Genomic DNA, 21,304 nt, shown 5'->3' on the forward strand with positions numbered 1-21,304 from the left:
TCTTCACTGATGTTTTAAATATACACTTGTGTTTATTTAAGCACATTAAACACATATTCTATATCCAGTAATCTCAATATCTGAGGTGGTGTGGATCTGTTGACTCTTGCTCATGGTACCTTGTGTCCTTTTGTGGTTTGTGACTTTAGATTGTGAGCTTGAGTTTGTTGGACTCGGTGTGGAGTCTCTGCTCTTTCCTACAGGAGGGGTCTTTATTTTCTTTGTCAGGCATCTGAGGGCACTACCAACCCAGGTCCATTTTAAATTTAAAAATTCTTTAAAATATACTTTTATTGATTTCAGAGAGAAAGGGAGAGGGAGAGAGAGAGAAAAACATCAATGATGAAAGAGAATCCCCAATCAGCTGCCTCCAGCATGCCTCCTCCCCGCCCCGGAGAGAGCCCACAACCCAGGCATGCGCCCCAGAACGGAAGAATGGAATCTAACTCAGGATCCCTCAGTCTGCAGGCCGAGGCTCTATCCACTGAGCCAAACCAGCCAGGGCTTGTTGCTGGTTTTGACCATGAAAAAAAAGTGGATATTTTGCCCCCAGACCTATTTGAACTCTAGCCTATAGCCAGACATTTTCAGGGAAGATTATTTCCCGCCCAGAATGAGACAGGTAAATTTCCACAGCTTTCACCTTTGAGTGGCACACTTTATAGAGGAAAGGGGGCAGTTAGGAGGGCTGTTACAAGGAGTCCATTGGAGGAAACTGAGAGTGCAAAACGTAGTGGCTTTTCATTGGCTAAGTTGTGACAGACTCTCATTGGCTGAGCTATTGCCAGGCAAGGAGAAAACCTCCCTTCCTCTTACTGGGCTAATAAAATAGAAAACATCTTCCAATTGGAGACTCAAGGTATCCATTTCTCCCTGTTTGGGAGTAATTGATCAGGAGTAGTAAAGCTTGAGAGCCCCCCTCTACAGGCAGTAGGGACTCCATTTTAGTTGAGGTTTCCTTTAGTAATTTTCACAGTTTTAACAAGCAAGATAACCCACTCAGCAGGTTTCTTAGTTCTTTTCTTCCAAGGTCATGCTTTATACTTTTATCAACTGGTCTCAGGTGGATAAATAGTCCACACTGGCCACCCTATCTCCTGGAGCCTCACTCTTCTCATCTGTAAAATGGGTGTTGGTGGTCCTTCACCTCCTAGAACTGTAGTGAGTAGAAGGTCTCCTGCTTTCTTTCTTTTTTTAAAATATATTTTAATATTTTATTGATTTTTTACGGAGAGAAAGGGATGGAGAGTTAGAGACATTGATGAGAGAGAAACATCGATCATCTGCCCCCTGCGCACCTCCTATTGGGGATGTGCCTGCAAACAAGGTACATGCTCTTGACGGGAATCAAACCTGGGACCTTTCAGTCCGCAGACCAACGCTCTATCCACTGAGCCAAACCGGTCAGGGCAAGGTCTCCTGCTTTCGATGTCAGTTCCCTCTGCCGCCCCATTTGGCTGTCAGTGAGAGACCGGGCAATGACAAACCTAAGGTCTCACGGCAAGCCAGGCCCGAGTCCAGGCCAACCCGGGGTTCTAACCACACCCTGGGGCCAGCCTCCCCCACCCCAAGGCCGGGAGCGGGTTTATTTCCGCCAACTACAGGTACCTCGCAGGTGGCGGGCAGGGCCGGTTGCAGGAGTGGCGCCCAGGCTGCGCATTGCCAGCTGCTTGCAAAACCGGGATAATGAGCCTGACCTCGACGTCCCGCTCCCCGCGGGCCCCCCGCGCGCCTCCCGGGGACCCGCCAAACGTGAGTGCTCAGCCTGAGGTGGGCCTGTCCCTTCTTTCACTCCTTCTGGTGTCCCCGTCCGGACCCCCGCTCCGTCTGCGCTCCCGAGGCTTCTGGAGCGCCATCTCCTCCTCTGGCTGGGCGCTCTTTTCTCCTGACTTCCCCCCGCCCCCGCCCCCCCCCCGCGCCTCTCCCCCCACACCGCGGTCTCCATCCCATTCTGGCTCAGTCCAGGCTCTCCTCTTTGCCCTCTCCTCTTTGCCCTCTGCTTGGCTGCCTTGCTTTGTCTCCTCCGTCTCTTCTCTTTGTTTTACCTGCTTTTTGTGTGTCCTCTCTCTGTCCCCTGGCTGGTCCTAGTCCACTGCTCTTCGGCTGTCTCCCCCTTTCCCCTGCCCCCATCCCTCCTGCTGGTGGGAGAAGCAGATCCAACCACAGGCTGACAGTGTTTCATTCCCTCACCACCAGCGATCCCCCCCCCCCCCCCGCCATACACAACCCCCCCACCCCCACCCTCTCCTGCCCTCTGGCTGGGTCCTTAGTCCATCTGCCCACTCCCAGGGCTTAGGTAAGGAGAGTTTGGGGGGAGGATCTGGAAAAGGCCCAGGCACTCTAGGAGCAGAGCACTCCAATCTCTCCTGGGCGAGGTGCCATCTGAAGATTTATGGGAAGGGAAAGCAGATCCAGGAGTGGAGAGACTGGCTTTTTCCCATCTGGTGATGTTAACGTCATTGTTGTTGGCTGTTGACAAAGTCACCTGCTCAGTGGCAGGGCTGCCTTAGGTGCTCAGTAAATGCCTGAATGAATTACCGGACTGGGGATGGAGCCAGCATGTGCATGATGCCAGGTAGGGCAAAATTGGCCTTTATCAGAAGACCAGGTGCTCCTATAAATCGGTGCTGCAGGTTAGCTCCCTTCAGTTCAACAGACATTTATAGAGCATCCCTGGTATGAGGATCCCTGGAGTAGGTACTGGTGCTATAAAGATGAATCAGGGATTGTCTTCCATTAGAAACCTCACAGTCTAATGGGGATACAGATGATAAAGGGAATTACAAGATAGGTAATTACCAGACTGTGGAAGTACAGGGCCCTCTGGGATCACAAGAAGACAACCCATCTAGAAAGATTCCTGGAGGAATTAACTTGAAGGATGAGTGGACTGAGTGAAGGGAGTGTGGGTAATGAGTGAATCCTGCTGGCAAGGGGGCCCAGCTTGCTCTGGTTGGGCGGGGGTGGGGAAATAGTAAGCAGTTCCCAGTGGGTGGCCTATTGCCAGCCCTGCAAAGGGCCTAGTAAGCCTTGTTAAGGAGTCTAGAGTTTATCCGGAAGGGAATGTACGGTCACTGAAATGTTTAATGCAGGAGGAGACAGATCAGATTTGCACTTAAGAAAAACTACTCAGTTTTCAGAGTAGAGATTGGGTTGGGGGAGGGCATTTGAGGGGGGCAGGATGCCATGGAACTGACCAAACATTTAGAATCACCAGGATTTGGTCACTGATTATTTGTGTGTTTGAGTGGGGGAAGGGGTTGAGATTAGGAGCAGAACGTAAGATTACTGCCTGAGTTTTTGGCTCAGACAACTGAGATAGGAAACAATAGAAGAGGTCAGGGTTGTGGATTGGGGGGAGATCTTGAGGGGTTTGGGGTATATGAGAATGGAGATGTCCCTCCATTGGCTCCAATAAGGGTGGCCTAAGAAAATGTATGATGTTTGGTGGGGGGTTGCAGATGTGTAAGGACCCTTTTGACTAGAACTGAGTGAGAGCTGGCATGTTTGATTCATCCCTGTGTCCTCATGGCCAGTACTAGCCTAGCCCCCAGTAGGGGCTCCTAAAGACCACGTGTCCCCTGCCCATGCACACGGGGCCTGGGACAGGCTTTCCCACTCAGGAATGCTTTGGCAGGGTGACTTTTATTTTTATTTATTTATTTTTTTTAATATATTTTATTGATTTTTTACAGAGAGGAAGGAAGAGGGATAGATAGTCAGAAACATCGATGAGAGAGAAACATCGATCAGCTGCCTCCTGCACACCTCCTACTGGGGATGTGCCCGCAACCAAGTTACATGCCCTTGACCGGAATCGAACCTGGGACCTTTCAGTCCGCAGGCCGACGCTCTATCCACTGAGCCAAACCGGTTTTGGCAGCAGGGTGACTTTTAGAAAAAGTGGGGGAAGAGGTGCCACAAGGAAGGGCAGATGGTTCAGAAGAAGGGTGGAAAAGCAGTCCTTATCTGCTAGATACACATACTGTAATGCTTATGGATGAGGTTGGAGGTCTGGGATTTCCAAAGAGCCTGGAAGTGTTTGTTAAAAAGGAGGGGGAGAGAGACAGAATTAAGAAGCTTGGGAACAGGACCAAGGTCTTATTTGATAAACAAAGAAATGGGGGCTGAGGATGTCAGGGCAGGAAGCTATTTTGTGAAGCATCTGGAAATGAGCTTCAGAATTGACATTTTAAGAGAGTGGATTCATTAGATTTTCAGAGCTGGAGAGACTTAGAGTTCTCTTCATCCGTTTTGCCTCTCTATTTCATAGACAACAAGTTTAGGCCCAGAGAAGGAAGTGAGCTGCCCCGGGCACATAGCTAATCATTGGCAGCAGTGGGACTGGATGTTGGGAGGGGTAGAGATAGGGCATCCATGTTATGCTGTAGTCAGCTGATATGGATTAGACCAGCTCCAACTTCATCACTTCCTAGCTGTGTGACCCTTCTTTCTGAGCTTACCTCGCCTGTAATGTGGGGACATTAAGAGAACCAGTGAGCTTTCAGTGGTGCAGAAGTGATGAGAGCACATGGATCCATTCAAGGGTGAAAGTCTGCAACTTTGTATTTAACTACCAGCTGTCCAGCGGGACCTCAGGGTTCACCAAAGAACCTTGCCAAGGGACCTTGAGGTTTGTGGAAGAAAGAGGGAGTCACAGGTTCTGGGCTTATTTTTCTCATGGCTGTATTGCTTGGCTGCTGTCAGAGAGTATCCTCTCCTTTCTCTTCTCCCCTCCAGCCAGTAGAACTGTCCCCTGGTAGGAGCTGTTGTCATGGCAACTCAAATCTCCCCCAGCAGTTTGGCTGTCTTTGGCTCTCTTAATCGCAGTATTTTAATCTTAGAGCTAAAGCTCACAGATAAGTTGAGAATGAGGTCACACCTAAATCAGAAGGACATTCCTGAGCTCTGGTCCTGTAATGACCAGTGGTTAGAGTTCTTAGGTTGGTAACTCAGCCTTCAAACACTGCACAGGTCTTCTCTGCAGCAGCAGCCATCACACCCCTTAGGAAACCTTCCCTGACAACCTCCAACACACATCCACAAAAAGCCAACTCTGCCTACCTTTGAGTCTTCCTTCCTACACAGCTAAGTCATCTGTTTCCCTCCCTCCCTTGTGAGCTCCTTGAGGGCAGGGACTATGCGGTATTCATCTGCTTAGGAGGAGAATTGAATGGAATAGGTCATCTCTACATTTTTTTTTTTAATGAATGGGTAACTAAGGAAAAGAAGGCTGGAAGCATTTGAAAACTAATTTATACAATAACTAAGAGCACAAGCTTCAGAGTAAATCGGACCTGAGTTCAAATGCTGACATCATCCCTTAATATATGGTTGCTCTTAAGCAACTTACTTCATCTCCTTAAGCCTTAGTTTTGTTTTTTTTTTTAATATATTTTATTGATTTCTTACAGAGAGGAAAGGGAGAGGATAGATAGTTAGAAACATCAATCAGCTGCCTCCTGCACACCTCCCACTGGGGATGTGCCCACAACCCAGGTACATGCCCTTGACCGGAATCGAACCCGGGACCCTTCAGTCCGCAGGCCGACGCTCTATCCACTGAGCCAAACCAGTCAGGGCAAGCCTTAGTTTTTTTACCTGTAAAATGGGGATTTAATACATTCTTCATAGGATAGCTATGAGAATTGAGTTAGAGCTTGTATGCAAAGTGCTTTGCACAGTTACTAGACTCTGAGGAATGGGACTGCTTTCTGCTTGTTCCTCCCTATGCCCCAGGTATCTGGCACAAAGCAGGCACATATTTTATTGAATGAGTGAGTGAATTTTATTTTTTTGAGTGAATTTTAGGTAACAAAAGTTATTCCAGAAGCTAGTTTTGTTTGTTTGTTTGTTTTTGGTAAGGACAACAACTGGTACATCACCTCACATATAATAATTCTATACAGTCTTCTGCTAGGCCTGTGTAGCAGCACTTAGTATTCCCTGAATGCAGCCTGTAAGTCTGTTTCCACGTCTCTCTCGTGGGCATTGGGCTGTGGGCATCCAGGCAGGCACTGCCTGGGTCTCACTGACATCTGTAGTGCTCAGCCCAAGGTCTTACATAGAGAGGAGGCCTCTACATATTCTGTTGAACAGGTAAACCTAACTTAAATTTGTACCAACCTTACAGCTTTATACTCATTGTATCTGGTGTTACTGGCCTTTTCACTACCCAGGGTTTTTCTGTTATTTAATCCCCATGGGCCCATATTTTGAAAAACAAAAACAAAATGAAACAAACAAACAAAAAAACCCATCATCAAACAAATCCTATTTGTTAATCAAAGTCATGCCAACTGCTAATCAGAACTTCTGATCTATATGAAATAAAAATTTTTATCCCCAACTCCCAGCACAGGATGTGGGCACACAGTATGTACTCAAGAAATGCTTCCTGAATGAATGCATGTATGATTTCTTAGCCTTTCTGAAAAGTTAGAAATGGTTTGCGCCCCCCGCCCCCTGCCTTTTGTTTTGTTTTGTTTATATATCTTAGACCTAAGCATCCCATATGGGAATTCCTGACTTCACATCAGCTCCATATCCCCATTTTATAAATGAGGACACTAAGAACCAAGGAGGAAAAAAGCCTTGCCAAAGACCACAGACTTTGGAAGTAGTGTGGCTGGGACTTGTTTCCACAGCAGCCTCCTATACTAACATTCTGTGACCCAAATGAGAAAGTTAAAATGCTTGCATGGATAGTCTTAGATCAAACTGAAACCTTTGTCTTCTTTAAAATGCCCATTCTCTGGAGCTTTACAGCATAAGCATAAACCCCTTCTGTTAAGATGTGCCTTCCGATAGCTGAAACCAAGCATGGCTTTCCTAAATTCTCTACGGGGTTCTTCTTTGTATGAAAATATAGTCGTGAGCTTCCTAGAGGTGGCGCTATTGATTCACTGCCTCTTGTACCCCCAGACATCTGCTGTGGTGAAGCTGAACGTGGGGGGCGAGTTCTTTACCACTACTGTGGGCACCCTGAGAAAAATCCCGGGTTCAAGGCTGGCAGATATGTTCTGCACCTTAGCCAAGGCCTCCACCGATGAGGATGAGGAGGGCCGATTCTTCATCGATCGCCCCGGCACCTATTTCGGACCCATCCTGGACTACCTGCGTAGCGGGCAGATGCCCAAGCAGCACATCCCTGAGGTGTACCGTGAGGCTCAGTTCTTCGAAATCACGCCCTTAGTCAAGCTGCTGGAGGACACGCCGCAGATCTTTGGTGAGCAGGTGGCTCGGAAGCAGTTCTTGCTGCGGGTGCCAAGTTACAGCGAGAACCTGGAGCTCATGGTGCGCCTGGCGCGTGCAGAGGCCGTGGCCGCGCGTTACTCCAACGTGCTGGTGTGCGCGGTGCGCACGGAAGAGGATGCCGCACACTGCGCAGAATCCCTGCGAGTCCTGGAGGCGAACAAGAGGTTGGTCGTCAAATTCGGACCTTGGAAAGCAGCCCCGGTCATCAGGGACCTCTTGGACTCCGTGCAGATGGACATTGAGGCTCAGGGGTACCAGGTAGCCTATGACTACTGCTCCAAGAAGACATTTCAGCCTAAGACAGGTGCCCACGAATACTTCTATACGTTCCGATTCACCTGGTGGTGATTCTCAGGGGCGGTGGCTGTTTATTATGGGCTCTGGTGGGGCTTATGAAATTAAAAGTTGCCTTCAAAAACCATCTTTAATTTCAAAAATAAACAACTTCCAAGGTGGCCTGCAAAGCTTGCTCCCAAATATTTATGTCCCCCTGGAAGACATTCCACTCATTGCAACTGACTCCACTGTACTTGCCTAGTGAAGTGCAGCTTCTCTCTTTAAAGCCTCATGTACCTGCAGACTCTTCCCTTGAAGTCTGATAGCAAGGCTGAGTTGGAATGTTTCAAAAATGTTTTGGCTGGAGATGCGGGATATCAACAGGAATATAACAGGATATGAATCTAGATAGTCTGACCTAAAAACACGATTTACCCAGCTTCAGCCTGTAGGCCAATCCTCTGGCCCAGGTGTGTGCCTTCATGATGAGGAAGATGCCAACCTAGTTCCTGTAGTAGATGCCACTCAGATCTTCTTTCCTAGATGCTGTATTGGTTGCTAAAGCCTCACAGCTGTCCTGTCTCTAGAATAGTGGTTCTCAAAGTGTGGTCCCTGCAGCATCAGCAACATCTGGAACTTTTTAGAAATACAAATTCTCTGTCCTCCACTTCAGCCCACTGAGTCAGAAACTCGGGGTTGGCCCAGCAGTCTGCTTTCACAAGTCCTCCAGGTGGTTCTGATGCATTCTAATTGAGACCTGCTCGAGAAAAGAATTGCCCTTGTTTGTGAGGTTCTCCCTTACCTCAAGGAGGAACCAACTCTGGTACAGTTCCTGTTCCAGAGCTTCTTGTGGGATCAAACTGAAGTCAGTCTTCATCTAACACCACATTTTTGCTTAGCATTTTTCCTCTACTCTATCCTGCTTCCCTCACTGCCCTTCCTGAGAGCACATCAGCAATAAACCACTTACACAAAGACTCTGTTTCAGGTTCTGCTTGTCAACGTAAAACATAACTCTAAGGAGGACACATGTAGATATTCATCCTTCTCCAAGTCCAGGTCTGGGATGGATGGCCCCCTTCCCTGCTTAGAAGGGTGACCAGCCATCCTGGATTCCTCAGGACTGAAGGTCAACTGTAAAGGTTTAAGAAATTAATACTGAGTCAGGGCGTTTCAAATTTAAACATAAAATTGCTCAAAACAAAGTCATTGCCCAGCTGGCGCGGCTCAGTGGTTGAGCATCGACCTATGAACCAGGTCACTGTTCAATTCCCGGTTAGGGCATATGCCTGGGTTGACGGCTCGATCCCCAGAATGGGGTGTGCAGGAGGCAGCCGATTGATGATTCTCTCTAATCATTGATGTTTCTATTTCTCTCTCCGTCTCCTTTCCTCTCTGAAATCAATAAAAAAATATTTTTTAAAAAAGAATAGTCATCCTTAATAAGCATTACAATTTAGTAACTGTGTCTGCTTGTATATTTTTTCTTATTTTCAAAACTTGTTTAATGGTTTCCTTTTTTGGTATTTAATATAGCTGACCATTTAAAATGGAAAAATCCTGAATATCTACTTGAACTTTTTATCATGAAGCAATTCAACATTCTTTATCAAGTGCCTGAAAAAGAGTTCATACCCTTTGATCAGTAATGAGATTAGATTCCAAAGAGACTCCCTGCTTCTTAAGATGTAAGTAGAATTGCTTGTACTCTCAAGTTCATGAATTATGGGAGGGTCAGTGTTCTCCCCAAGATTTCTGCACATTCCCAGAGGGTTTGTCTCCTTCTGGTCAGCTCTGGTTCTCTGCTCCTGCCAGATTCATTCAGCATAGGGATCTTCTAATCTAGATGCCTTAAACCTATTGTTTCTGTTCTGCACAATGCTCACCCAGTTTAACACTCAGATATTACAATTTTTTTAATTTATTGATTTGAGAAAGAAAAACATCAATTTGTTGTTCTACTTACTTACGCATTCACTGGTTAATTGTATATGCCTTGACCAGGCATCAAACCCACAACCTTGGCATATCGAGATGATGCTCTGACTGAGCTACTGGGCCAGGACTCAGATATTTTTCATAATTTTTACAAATTCCACTCCCATGAGCTATTTGTGCACATAGCAGACTGTGGAAATACAGACAAATAAAGGGGAGAGAGTTTACACCGCAAATGCAAATAACTTCAAGTTGAATATTGGACATATCTATTCTTAAAAGTGTGTCAGTCACCCACATCTCTAGCAGCTTTTAGTAGTAGCTTGTTTTCTAGTCTTCCTTCCCTGTTTTTCTTAAATATTTTTTTATTTATTTCAGAGAAAGGAAGGGGAAGGGAGAGAGAGAATGACTGATCGGTTGCCTCTTGCACTGGGTATTAAGCCTGCAACCTGGTCATGTGTCCTGACTGGGAATCAAACCGTGACCTCCTGGTTCATAGGTCCATGCTCAACCACTAAGCCACGCCAGCCAGGCTTCCCTCCCTGTTCTTGACATGCTTCTCAGTAGATGGGAGTAATCTTCCCCATCCCACTGACTTTGTGCTTGGCCTTATGACCTAATCTGGTTAATGGAGTACGTGTGGAAGTGAGTGTGCCATTTCCAAACAGGCTTTAGAGGCATGTCAACTTTCCACCAGCCCTGCCAGAAACAGCCCATGTTTTATTGCTTTGGCTTTAGCCTGCATCCCTTAAGATCAGACTCTCTTCCTAAACAATTCACCAAACTAGTTTATTAAACAAAGGCAATTCCAATATCTTGCTCCAACTTCCAAATCCATAATACAATTAAGATGACATAACTATTTTTAAAAGTATGTTTTGATTGATTTTAGAGAGAGCGAAGAAGGGAGAGGGAGAGAGATACATCGACGTGAGCGTGAAACATCCATCTACTGCCTCCCACAAGGATCAAGCCTGTAACCCGGGTATGTGCCCTGACCCGGAATCAAACCAGCAACTTTTTGGTGCACAGGATGACACACAAGTTGAGTCACACCAGCCAGAGCTGCTAACATTTATTAAAGATATTGTTTGCTAAGTGCTTTTCATTTAACTGAATATATTTGTAAATGCAGTGGTTTCTGTGGTCTGGGATGCCATTTTTTCTGGAAAATTTACCATAGGCATATCTTGTCTTATCATCCTTCACTTTATTGTGTTTCTTACAAATTGAAAACCCTCCAACCAGCAAAAAGATTACTACTTGCCTGAAGACTCAGATGATGGCATTTTTAAAGCAATAAAGTACTTTTAAATTCAGACAGTAGCTTATCTAAGACATAATGCTACTGCACACTTAGACTAAAGTATAAACATAACTTTTTTATGCATCGGAAAACCAAAACTTCATGTGACTTGCTTTATTGCAATATTTGCTTTATTGTAGAGGCCTGGAACCAAATCTGCAGTATCTCCAAGATATACCTGTATTTTAAAGCCAGATTTTAAATTCTTCCCGCTGTAAAACTTCCCTGAGATATCCTGAAGAAGTTAGGTCTGTTTGAACCACATTTCTTTGTTATCCATCACACTTTGAATGCCCACTAATTATCAGCTTGGGTGTCTACCTTCCCAGTTAGACTGTAGGACCTTGAGGGTAAGTAAAGACCATCTTTTAATGCATTTTTGGGTCTTCTGTACCGACTACAGCCTGCTGTTTTTCTCTTCTTTTTCAATTACAATTCACATTCAACATTATTTTGTATTCGTTTCGGGCCTGTTTATTTTTCTGAGCATCCCACATTAACTCTTTTGAAAGACGAAACAGTGAATAGCTGAAGTTTAATGTCGGATGTAAAATTTGGTTTGGATTTATTAACACTAACACGTGAATTACATTTCACAGTCTGTAAACTGCTTTTGCACTCTCTCATTCCATTGTCATTACATTTGTCAGGTGTTATCACCCCATTTGTAGTTGAGGCTACTTTTTATTAAGTAGCTTTAAGGGAAGCTTGAGGATCTTTCCATGCTACGTAGCTATCGGAGGGGTTGATTCCTTAAAGGATAGGTAGCTTTTGAGCAACCGGTGTGAAGAAGCAGGAAAAAGCACCCCAGGCCAGGGGAGGGGTGCCACACACACTGTCCAAAAGAAGAGCTCGGGGAATATAGAAGCAGCAAACACTGTGAACAGCAAATGACGATGGGAACGTCAGCTGGGGCTCTTTCCGTTATCTCGGTAGTCAAAATCGTTATGCAGCTCAGGGTTTGGCTTCCAGCTCTAAATCGCCCCGCCTTTGCCCTTTACCTAGCGCTTCCTTCCTCCCTTCGTTCAGTTCCACGCCCGCCAGCCAGGCCCCAAAAGCTCCCATTGGCTCGCCCATCCCCATAGGCTCCGCCCCCTCGCGCTACGCTCTGGTTTCCGTTCCGCCGGCGCACCTGGCATAGGCCGCCAAATCCCGACTTACCGCGGCGGGGCAATCGAGCAACCGGAAGCAGCCTCTCTTTCCTGGGATCCCACTGCCTTGTGGGACGGTGGAGGGTTCCTCTGGCCCCGGCAGGTTTTCCGGATTCCTTTACCACCCCCCGCTACCCCCGCCTCCCTCGTCAAGTACGGAAGCTGACAGGGTCCGCGGGCAGCGATGGCGGCGCACCTTAAGAAGCGGGTGTACGAGGAGTTCACTAAGGTGGTTCAGGTAAGCTCCAGAAGGAAAGGTGTCCTGACCAGTCGTAGGTAGGGGGAAGGTCATCCACACCCCAGGCACTTTTCCAGAACTGGCGCCACGAACTTGAGTTGAGCGCCGACTACTTTGATAGGCTCTTTGCGACTACACTTTAGTGGGCGTGTTCGTTTGCTGCTTCTGTTGTCACGATGATGAACTAATATGTGCAGTCTGGTACTTAAAAAAAAATTATTAGCTAGAGACAAAAACCGCTTTTACAATTGATGAGAATGTTTTTTTCATTATTTTATTCAGGTTACATTAGCATCCTCGTTTCACAGATGTGGACTTAGAAGCTTCTTTAAAGGGGTACAAGGGCACAGAACCAATTAGTGGTGGAGTCCCACCACCCCAACTCCGTTACAAAAAAAAAAAAAAAAAATCGCCCTGGGACGAATTGGCTGTATGCAAAGCTCGTAGGGGTTGGAAGAGAAGTCTATAGAAATCCTCGAGGACCAGTCAAAGCCGGCGAGGGTCACAGGCTTCAGAGGGCTGGGACTTTCCAATGATGGAACAGCTCACCTGGGAAGGAGGGCAGTACCTTCCTCCTTTGGACTTGTTTAAGGACTGCTGGCCCAGCCTGTCAGAGAAGTCGGGGATTCTCCACGTGTCTCCTCGTAGATGACGCTAAAGTAGAGGTTGATACCAAGTCATCCCTTGTGTCATGCTTCACAGACTTTATGTGTAAACTAATCACCGAAGGATCTTATTAAAATGTAGATTCTACTCAGTAAGTCCGGTGGGGGAAGTGAGGCAATAGTCTGTATTTCTGACAAGCCCCCCATGGATGCCAGTGGATAAACAGCATCTTTAGAGCCACAGATCACAGTTAGATCGGCCTACTTGTAAAGTAACAAGATAGACCACCCAGCAGGAAACTGATCCTTAAACACTTCATTCCTTCCTTCAACAAGAGTCTATTGAGTGAATGAGTGGTTACTATGCATCAGGTATAGTAAAAGTTGTTGAGCTACAATGTCCAATACACAGTAGGGTCCCTGTCCTTTAGGAACTCACATGCTAGTGGGAGAGAGAACAGCATATATGGGATTTACACCACAGAGAGATAGTTGCACTGACAAATCAAGTCTTCTTTTTCAGCTCCTCCTTTCCATAAGAATTCTCTAGCCAACTCCCTAGCCCTTAATGACTTGACAGTATTCCTTCTTTCTGTTTTGTTTTGTGTACTCATCTTTGTAGCATATTCCCATTGGCTGAAGGCAAATTAGTTTGCTCCTTATTAATGTTTTTTCTTAAAATAACTTTGAAATTTAGCCTTGATATCTTTTTTGTTCCAAATTTTTATGTGAAATTAGTTTTCCTAAACTTTTAATTTGAGTCAAGATTAAGGAAAGCTTTTCTAACTTTACAGAGCTTCCTCTTCTGTGGCTTGCTTTCTAGAATTTTCTTGCTCTGTTAACCTTGCCCACTTTTTTAAAAAAATGTGGTAAATTATACATAACATAAAATTTACCGTTTTAACCAGTTTAGTGGTATCAAGTACATTCATATTATGCAGTGTCACTTTCTTTCCAACATTCTGTTCTCATTATCAAGACTACTCACCCCTCCTCCAGCATGCCATGTGTTTGTCGGTATCCAAACTTTTGTACCTATTATCTCTTTTACATAGAATGGATATCATTCTTCCCTCTTTCTTCTCCACCCAGTGCACTTATATTTTTGCTTTAAAAACCACTTGAAACCTCAGCAAGAATTTAGTCTCTTTCTCCTCTGCTTCTATGGTGCTCTGTTGTACTCATCCATTTGCACCTATCACTCAGTGCTACTATAATTACCAATGTGCATATCTTCCCAGTCTGGCTCTTTGAGAGCCAGCCGTGAGCCCAGCTTCTGGCTAAGCAGTGCTCCCCCTGTGGGAGTGGACTGACCACCAGGGGGCAGTTCCTGCATTTAGCGTCTTCCCCCTGGTGGTCAGTGTGCGTCGTAGCGACTGGTCATTCCTCTGTGCGGTCGATTTGCATATTAGCCTTTTATTATATAGGATGAGGGAAAATTATTTCCATCAAATGAGGTGAAGTAAAATTGTAGATTTTGTGTTTTCAGTTAGGTTTTCATGTCTTAACTTTCTTACCTCTTTGCAGCAACAGGAGGAAATTACTACTAAGAAACTCCGACTAACAAAACCAAGTAAATCTGCAGCGCTCCACATAGATCTATGTAAAGCTACCTCTCCAGCGGATGCTTTGCAGTACCTACTTCAGTTTGCCAGGAAGCCTGTCGAGGCAGAAAGTGTGGAAGGAGTAGTCAGGATTCTCTTGGAACATTATTATAAGGTAAGATGGTCTTGTGGACCTGATGGGAGTATGTATAAGGGTTGTATCATCTCTGCAAAATGGGTTAATGTTGCAAAATAAACAATAAGGCATTCATTCAGCAATCTTTTACTGAGTGTCTTCCATGTACTAAGCACTGTGGATAGAGATAAAAAAAAAAAGACATAAATCCTGTCCTCAGACGTTTACAATATTTAGAGCTCCTGGTTGAGATTGGGGTTTCTGCTGGCTTCTCCAGACTTCCCCTTCCTCTACCATAGAACTCAACACCCTGGGTGGTCATTGGGTAAATACTAATATGCCTGCCTCCAGTGCTCTCCTCCAGCCTACTCACATGCTGTGCCAAATATTCATCTTTGAGATTAAACATACATATTTTGCCCAATTTGTTCCCTCTATTTGTTTTCCTGAAGTTTTTAAAATATCATTATATTTTTGCCTAAGTAATTAACTTAATATCTCTTAAAAAGGGACTATAAAAAACAACCATAACCACCTAATCACATCAAGTAAAGTTAAATAATTTTAATGTAATTTGGCCCATATTGATATTTCTTTAGTTCCTAAAATATCTTTTTATAGTTGACTAGAAGCTCAGTGCACGAAATTCGTGCACGAGTAAGGTCTCTAGGCCTGGCTGGCGATCAGGGCCGATTGGGGCCTTTTGGCTGCCCACCGGGGCCTCCCTTCCCTGGCTGCCAGCTGCCAGCTGGGGCCTTCCTTTGCTCCACGCTGCCCCTGGGTGGTCAGCGCACGTCATAGCAAGCGATCGAACTCCTGGTCTCCCGGTCAAACTCCTGAGGGGACACTTTGCGTATTAGCCTTTTATATATAGATTCGCTCAAATCAAAATGCAAACAATGCCCAAATATGCTCTTTTTTAAATCTAGAAGATTTTTTTTATTTTGGTGACATTGACCTGTTGTTTGTAAAATGTCTTGTTTTCTGAATTTGTTTCCTTCTTTGGGAGGTAACTTGCTCTTCTATCCCCTGTATTTACTGTGAACTAAAAGTTAGATCTATTTGTTAGATTCAGGGTAAGCATATTTTTGAAACTTTTAAGAATACTTTGTAGATGATTTGTGTTTCATATTGCATCTGCCAGGATACATATAATGTCTTGAAGTCCTACCTTGCAAAAGCTTCTTATCTTTTTCTCTTCAGTCTCTTTTCTTTCCATAAACTATCTTTATTTAAATCTTACATGTCTGACATAAAAAGGTCCTTTACGTATATAACATTCTAGCTCAATCAAAATACTTGCAGTTATTCAAAGACCTTGTGTGTTTTCAGAAATCAGTGTCTTTTCACATGCTCTTCCCTCAGCTCAGAACCCCTGTCCCTGTCCCTGCCACTGCCCTCTAATCTGGTCTGTCATTTTCCCTGCCAAGCATATTCTTTCCTCAGAGTCTTTACACTTACGTTTTCTTCTACCAGGAACACTTCCCTTACATGTTCATATGTCTGCTTCCCACACTTCATTCAAGTCTTTATGCTCAGATGCTACTTTTTCATTTTTCCTTTATCCCTTTATTTGAAATTAAAACTGCCTATCCATCCTGCACTTCTTAGCTTCCTTCCTTGATTTTGTTTTCTCCATAGCACTTATCATATTTTAATATATTATACTAGAGGCCCGATGCACGACTTTCGTGCACTTGAGGGAGGTCCCTCAGCCTGGCCTGCGCCCTCTCGCAGTCCAGGACCCCTCAGGGGACATCCCCCGAGGGGTCCTTAGAGCTGCCACAGAGGTGGAAGAGGCTCCCACTACCGCCACTGCACTCGCCAGCTGTGAGCCCGGCTTCTGGCTGAACGGTGCTCCTGGGAGTGCACTGACCATCAGGGGGCAGCTCCTGCGTTGAGCGTCTGCCCCCTGGGGGTCATTGCGCATCATAGCGACTGGTCATTCCTCCATTCGGTCGTTTTGCATATTAGGGTTTTATTATACAGGATGATTTTTTCATTTATTTTTACCTTGTCTATTTCCCCATTCTCGAATGTAAGCTGTTCTTTAGCAGCATTTTTGTTTTTGTTTTTTTTTAATACAATATGTGGTGAATTAAATATTTGTTGAATGAATGCTTTTGTGACACTTTTTACTCAATTTTAAAAAGTGCTTATTATATATCAGGCATTGTTCTGGGCACTGGACTGTGTCCTGTTAGCATATTTAATTCTTGGTATTGCATTGTATGTCATGTGTGTCTATCTCCTTCAGACTTTGAGCCTCTAAATTCAGAGACTACAATTCTATTAATTACTGTCCCAGTGCCTGGTAAAATAGAGGAACATTGTACGGGCTTAATAAATGTTTCCCTCATGTTTTACATGAATGAAATCAGGATTCTGCTCTCAAGAAGTCTTTAGCCTTGCCCTACTTGGTTTGGCTCAGTGGATAGAGCGTCGGTCTGCTACTGCAGACTGAAGGGTCCCGAGTTCGATTCTGGTCAAGGGCACATGCCTGGGTTGTGGGCTCGATCCCCAGTGGGGGGCAGGCAGGAAGCAGCTGATCAATAATTCTCTCACCACTGATGTTTCTATCTCTCTCTCCCTTTCCCTTCCTCTCTGAAATCAATAAAAATATAATTTTTTTAAAAAGTATTTTTTAGTTTCTTAGTGATCTAATTTTAGTTATCCCCTCATTTTAAAGCACTGTATCTACCTATTAGTATTACTATATAATAATATAACTCTATTACCAATAATCATCTGTACTAATACTTCTAAGAGCAGTTAGCATTTATATAGCTTCTTGGAGTTTATAAAGCTTTTTCCACATGTAATATTTTATTTAATCTTGATGACAACACTATTGTTACCTCTGTATTCCAGATAAGGAACTAGGTTTGGAACAATTTAATATCTAAGGTCACCCAGATAAGTAAATGGAGGAACTGAATTTGAATGTGGGTTGGTTCTCCCTGCTCCCCCCCACCCCAACTTTTTGTAATGGAACTTCTTTTTATAGACACACACACACACACACACACACACACGCACACACACGCACACACACACGTTGGTTCTCCCCGCTCCCCCCCCACCCCAACTTTTTGTAATGGAACTTCTTTTTATACACACACACACACACACACACACACAGAACAGTTTAACTCCCATGTACTCATTATCCAGCTTTAACCATTATCATTTCATGGCCAAACTTGTTTCATTCCCACCACTCCTCATCCTCACTATCCGCTTTCACTTCCTCTACTCTGACCCTCTCCACCAGATTCTTGTGAAAACAAATCCTTGATCTCTTTATCATTTTATTAATAAATTTCAGTATATCTCTGAACAATAAAGACTCTTAAAACAATCATAATACCATTATCATATATTAAAAAAATTAGTTCAGGTGTTCTGATGTTCAACCCCACACTCTTTAACGAGGTCATGCTGCTTACATTAGTCTAGCTCAGCGGTTGCCAATGGTGGTCCGTGGTCTAGCTGACTCTAGCCACAAAAGAAATGAGGGAGGGATGCCAAATGGGTCCAGTTCTAGATTGATGACCATAGCAGTTTTTACCTTTCTTCTTTTTGTCCAGAAATGTGGTATCTGGTATTTTAGTAGTATAATTACTTTGGCTTCTGCAAGTCTTTCTGTGGTTGGGCAGCAATATCTGAATGATGAGTTCTTTACTTACAGTACTGTACGAGTTGCTGTGGAGGATGTAGAACTATGAGACATGTTCCTTGTTCCTTAGGGGCTAGAAGTATAATTGGTAGACCAAATAATATATGTAGCATATAGATAGTAAGGGCTAAAGTTACTTACTTGTTCATTTTTTTTTCTTTCACTTAAAATGTTCTGGATATTAACTCTGTGCTTGGCCTTGTGCTTTATATTGCTGATACAGAGATGAATAGGTGATCCCTGATCTGAGCTTAGTTGGGTAGGTAAAACAATAAATGGATAATAACAATACAGTGTTATAGGTGCTCTGAAATCTGGGATAGGTTATGATATGACCTCAAAGAAGAAGGTAATCATTTCTACTTGGGAGCATGGGCCTGGAAAGGCATTATGTAGTGTGGTGATGCTTACAGTGAGTCTTAAAAAAAAAACAGATTTTTGACCAATTGGGAAACAGGAGGAAAGGCATTTTATTTATTTATTTTTTACAGAGAGTAAGGGAGAGGGATAGAGAGTTAGAAACATCAATGAGAGAGAAACATTTATCAGCTGCCTCCTGCACACCTCCTACTGGGGATGTGTCCGCAACCAAGGTACATGCCCTTGACCAGAATTGAACCTGGGACCTTTTAGTCCACAGGCCAACGCTCTGTCCACTGAGCCAAACCGGTTAGGGCAGAGGAGGAAAGGCATTTTAGAAAGAAGGGGCAGTTGTGAGTAAAGACATGGAGATGTGGAATAGCCTATCTCATTAGAAGGCATGCAAGTCGTTTGGCTGGTATAGATTTTAGGTTGAGAACTCTTTAAGAGATAAGACTAGAAAGACTGAAAGGGGTATGATCCTGAATGGTCTTGTGTTCTACCTTGTGGATTTTGTTTTAGACATGTCACTCTGGGCATAGTATGGAGGATGGAGGAATAGGATGAGGGCAAGACAGGAGTTAGGGTGACCAACTAGGAGACTGATAAGTCTGAAGCAAGGTGATGAAAGCTTGAACCAGGACAACTTTAATGGTGGAAAGAGTAGTTTTAGGGAGGGCTTCCCTGAGGTAGTTTGTTTTAAGTATAAGTGTGAAGGAGGTGATTTATGTGTTTCAGTAGAAGCGGTTCTAGGGGATTATTTGAGAGAGTAGAAGAACTCGAGTAAAGTATCCAACTGGATAAAGAATGTCACTAGGTTAGATACTCTTGTATTCTTTTTATTCCCATTCTTTCCTTTTTGCCTCCCTCTTATCTGCTAGGCTTACTACTACTGCTTTCTCTGCAGCTCCCTTGTGTTTGGGAGGTCTGTGACTCTATTCAAGACCATTGAAAAGGCTATACTATATAGCTCTTCTCCTGTCCTCTCTCACTTCAAGATTAGGTTATTTGACTACTAGGCCATTGTCTCTGAAAGACAATTATTTGATTCTGTGATGTTATTTTCAAATTAATAAAAGAATTGGCATTTTATCTCTATTCAAAACTAAATTCAGTATCTCCCCCCATTCTCCAGTCTACCTTATCCCAGGAAATGGCACCACCATTAATACAGACTCTTAAATCAGAAACCTGAGAAGATCCTTTAAAATATATATATATATGTATGTGTGTATATATATATACACATATATATACACATACATATATATATACATATATATATACATATACATATATATATATATATACATATACATATATATATATATATATATATGATCAACCAAAGGACTTGTATGCATGCATATAAGCCTAACCAATGGACACAGACACCAGGGGGGTGAGGGTATGAGTCGGGCGGGGGGGGGGGACGACAATGGGGCGATAAGGACACATATGTAATACCTTAATAAAGAGAGAAAAAAAATATATATATTTCACAGAGGAAGGAAGAGGGAGAGAGAATTAGAAATATCAATGATGAGAGAAAATCATTGATCGGCTGCCTCCTGCCTGCCCCACACAGGTGATCGAGCCCACAACCTGGGCATGTGCCCTGACCTGGAATTTAACCATGACCTCCTGGTTCATAGTTTGATGCTCAACCACTGAGCCATGCCAGCCAGACCTGAGAAGATCCTTTATACCTTCATCATCCTTTCCCTTTCCTCTTCCCATGTTTCCTTCCTCACCAAATCTTTTTTTAAAAAATATTTTTATTGATTTCAGAGAGGAAGGGAGAGAGAGAAATAGAAACAGAGTGAAAAGAGGGAGAGAATGGGAGAGAGAGGCGAGAAAGAAATATCGATGTGAGAGAGACACTTGGATTGGTTGCCTCCCACACACACCCTGACCGGGGAAGGGATTGAACCTGCAACCCAGGTATGTGCCCTTGACCAGAATCGAACCTGAGACCCTCTGGTGTGCAGGTCGATACTCTAACCACTGAGTTACACAGGCAGGGTCCTCACCAAGTCTTATTGCTTTTACCTTCTAAATATCTCTTGAGTCCAGTTACCTTTCTGTTTCTACTGTTACCTCAGTAATCAAAGTAACTACCATATATTTAAAACTTATGAAACTTATGAAATACTAGAGGCCCGGTGCACAAAATTCGTGCACGGGGGGTGTGTGTGTCCCTCAGCCCAACCTGAACCCTCTCCAATATGGGACCTCTCGAGGGATGTCCGACTGCCCGTTCAGGCCTGATCCGACCTGGATCGGGCCTGAATGGGCAGTCGGACATCCCTCTCACAATCCAGGACTGCTGGCTTCCAACTGCTCACCTGCCTGCCTTCCTGATTGCCCCTAACCACTTTTGCCTGCCAGCCTGATCACCCCCTAACCACTCCCCTGACAGCCTGATAGATGCCTAACTGCTCCCCTGACAGCCTGATTGCCCCTAACTGCCCTCCCCTGCAGGCCTGGTCACCCCTAACTGCCCTCCCCTGCAGGCCTGGTCCCCCCCAACTGCCCTTTCCTGCAGGCCCGGTTGCCCCCAACTTCCCTCCTCTGCCGGCCTGGTCACCCCTAACTGCCCTCCCTTGCAGGCTTGATCTCCCCCAACTGCCCTCCCTTGCAGGCCTGGTCCCTCCCAACTGCCCTCCCCTGCTGGCCATCTTATGGCAGCCATCTTGTGTTCACATGGGGGCAGGATCTTTGACCACATGGAGGCAGCCATCTTGTGTGTTGGAGTGATGGTCAATCTGCATATTACTCTTTTATTAGATAGGTTAGAGGCCTGGTACATGC

General features: G+C 44.5%; 2 protein-coding genes across 3 annotated transcripts in view; both read left to right on the plus strand.

Annotated features, from left to right (window-relative positions):
* Positions 1-1,544: 1,544 nt before the first annotated feature.
* On the plus strand, positions 1,545-7,716 carry KCTD14 (potassium channel tetramerization domain containing 14). Its single transcript, XM_080640096.1, has 2 exons — positions 1,545-1,752; positions 6,925-7,716. The coding sequence occupies exons 1-2, from the start codon at positions 1,687-1,689 to the stop codon at positions 7,603-7,605; spliced, it is 747 nt and encodes a 248-aa protein (XP_080496222.1). The 5' UTR covers positions 1,545-1,686; the 3' UTR covers positions 7,606-7,716.
* Positions 7,717-12,085: 4,369 nt separating this feature from the next.
* The window catches only part of INTS4 (integrator complex subunit 4), a 99,370-nt gene continuing 90,151 nt past the window's right edge, over positions 12,086-21,304 (plus strand). For both annotated transcript variants that reach the window (XM_080641793.1, XM_080641792.1), the window contains exons 1-2: positions 12,086-12,166; positions 14,299-14,490. In XM_080641793.1, coding sequence (XP_080497919.1) covers positions 12,113-12,166; positions 14,299-14,490 — 246 coding nt within the window. In that variant the 5' untranslated portion in view covers positions 12,086-12,112. The remainder of the gene's footprint in view (positions 12,167-14,298; positions 14,491-21,304) is intronic.

This window comes from Plecotus auritus (genome assembly GCF_963455305.1).
Source record: "Plecotus auritus genome assembly, chromosome: 9".
In the NCBI taxonomy this organism is placed as follows: domain Eukaryota; kingdom Metazoa; phylum Chordata; class Mammalia; order Chiroptera; family Vespertilionidae; genus Plecotus; species Plecotus auritus.

What these genes read in the sequence shown, in the direction of transcription:
- KCTD14 (XM_080640096.1), top strand. Translation starts at nt 1,687, where the DNA reads ATGAGCCTGACCTCGACGTCCCGCTCCCCGCGGGCCCCCCGCGCGCCT. An exon ending in CTCCCGGGGACCCGCCAAAC is followed by an intron (nt 1,753 to 6,924) that starts GTGAGTGCTCAG and finishes TTGTACCCCCAG; the next exon opens with ACATCTGCTGTGGTGAAGCT.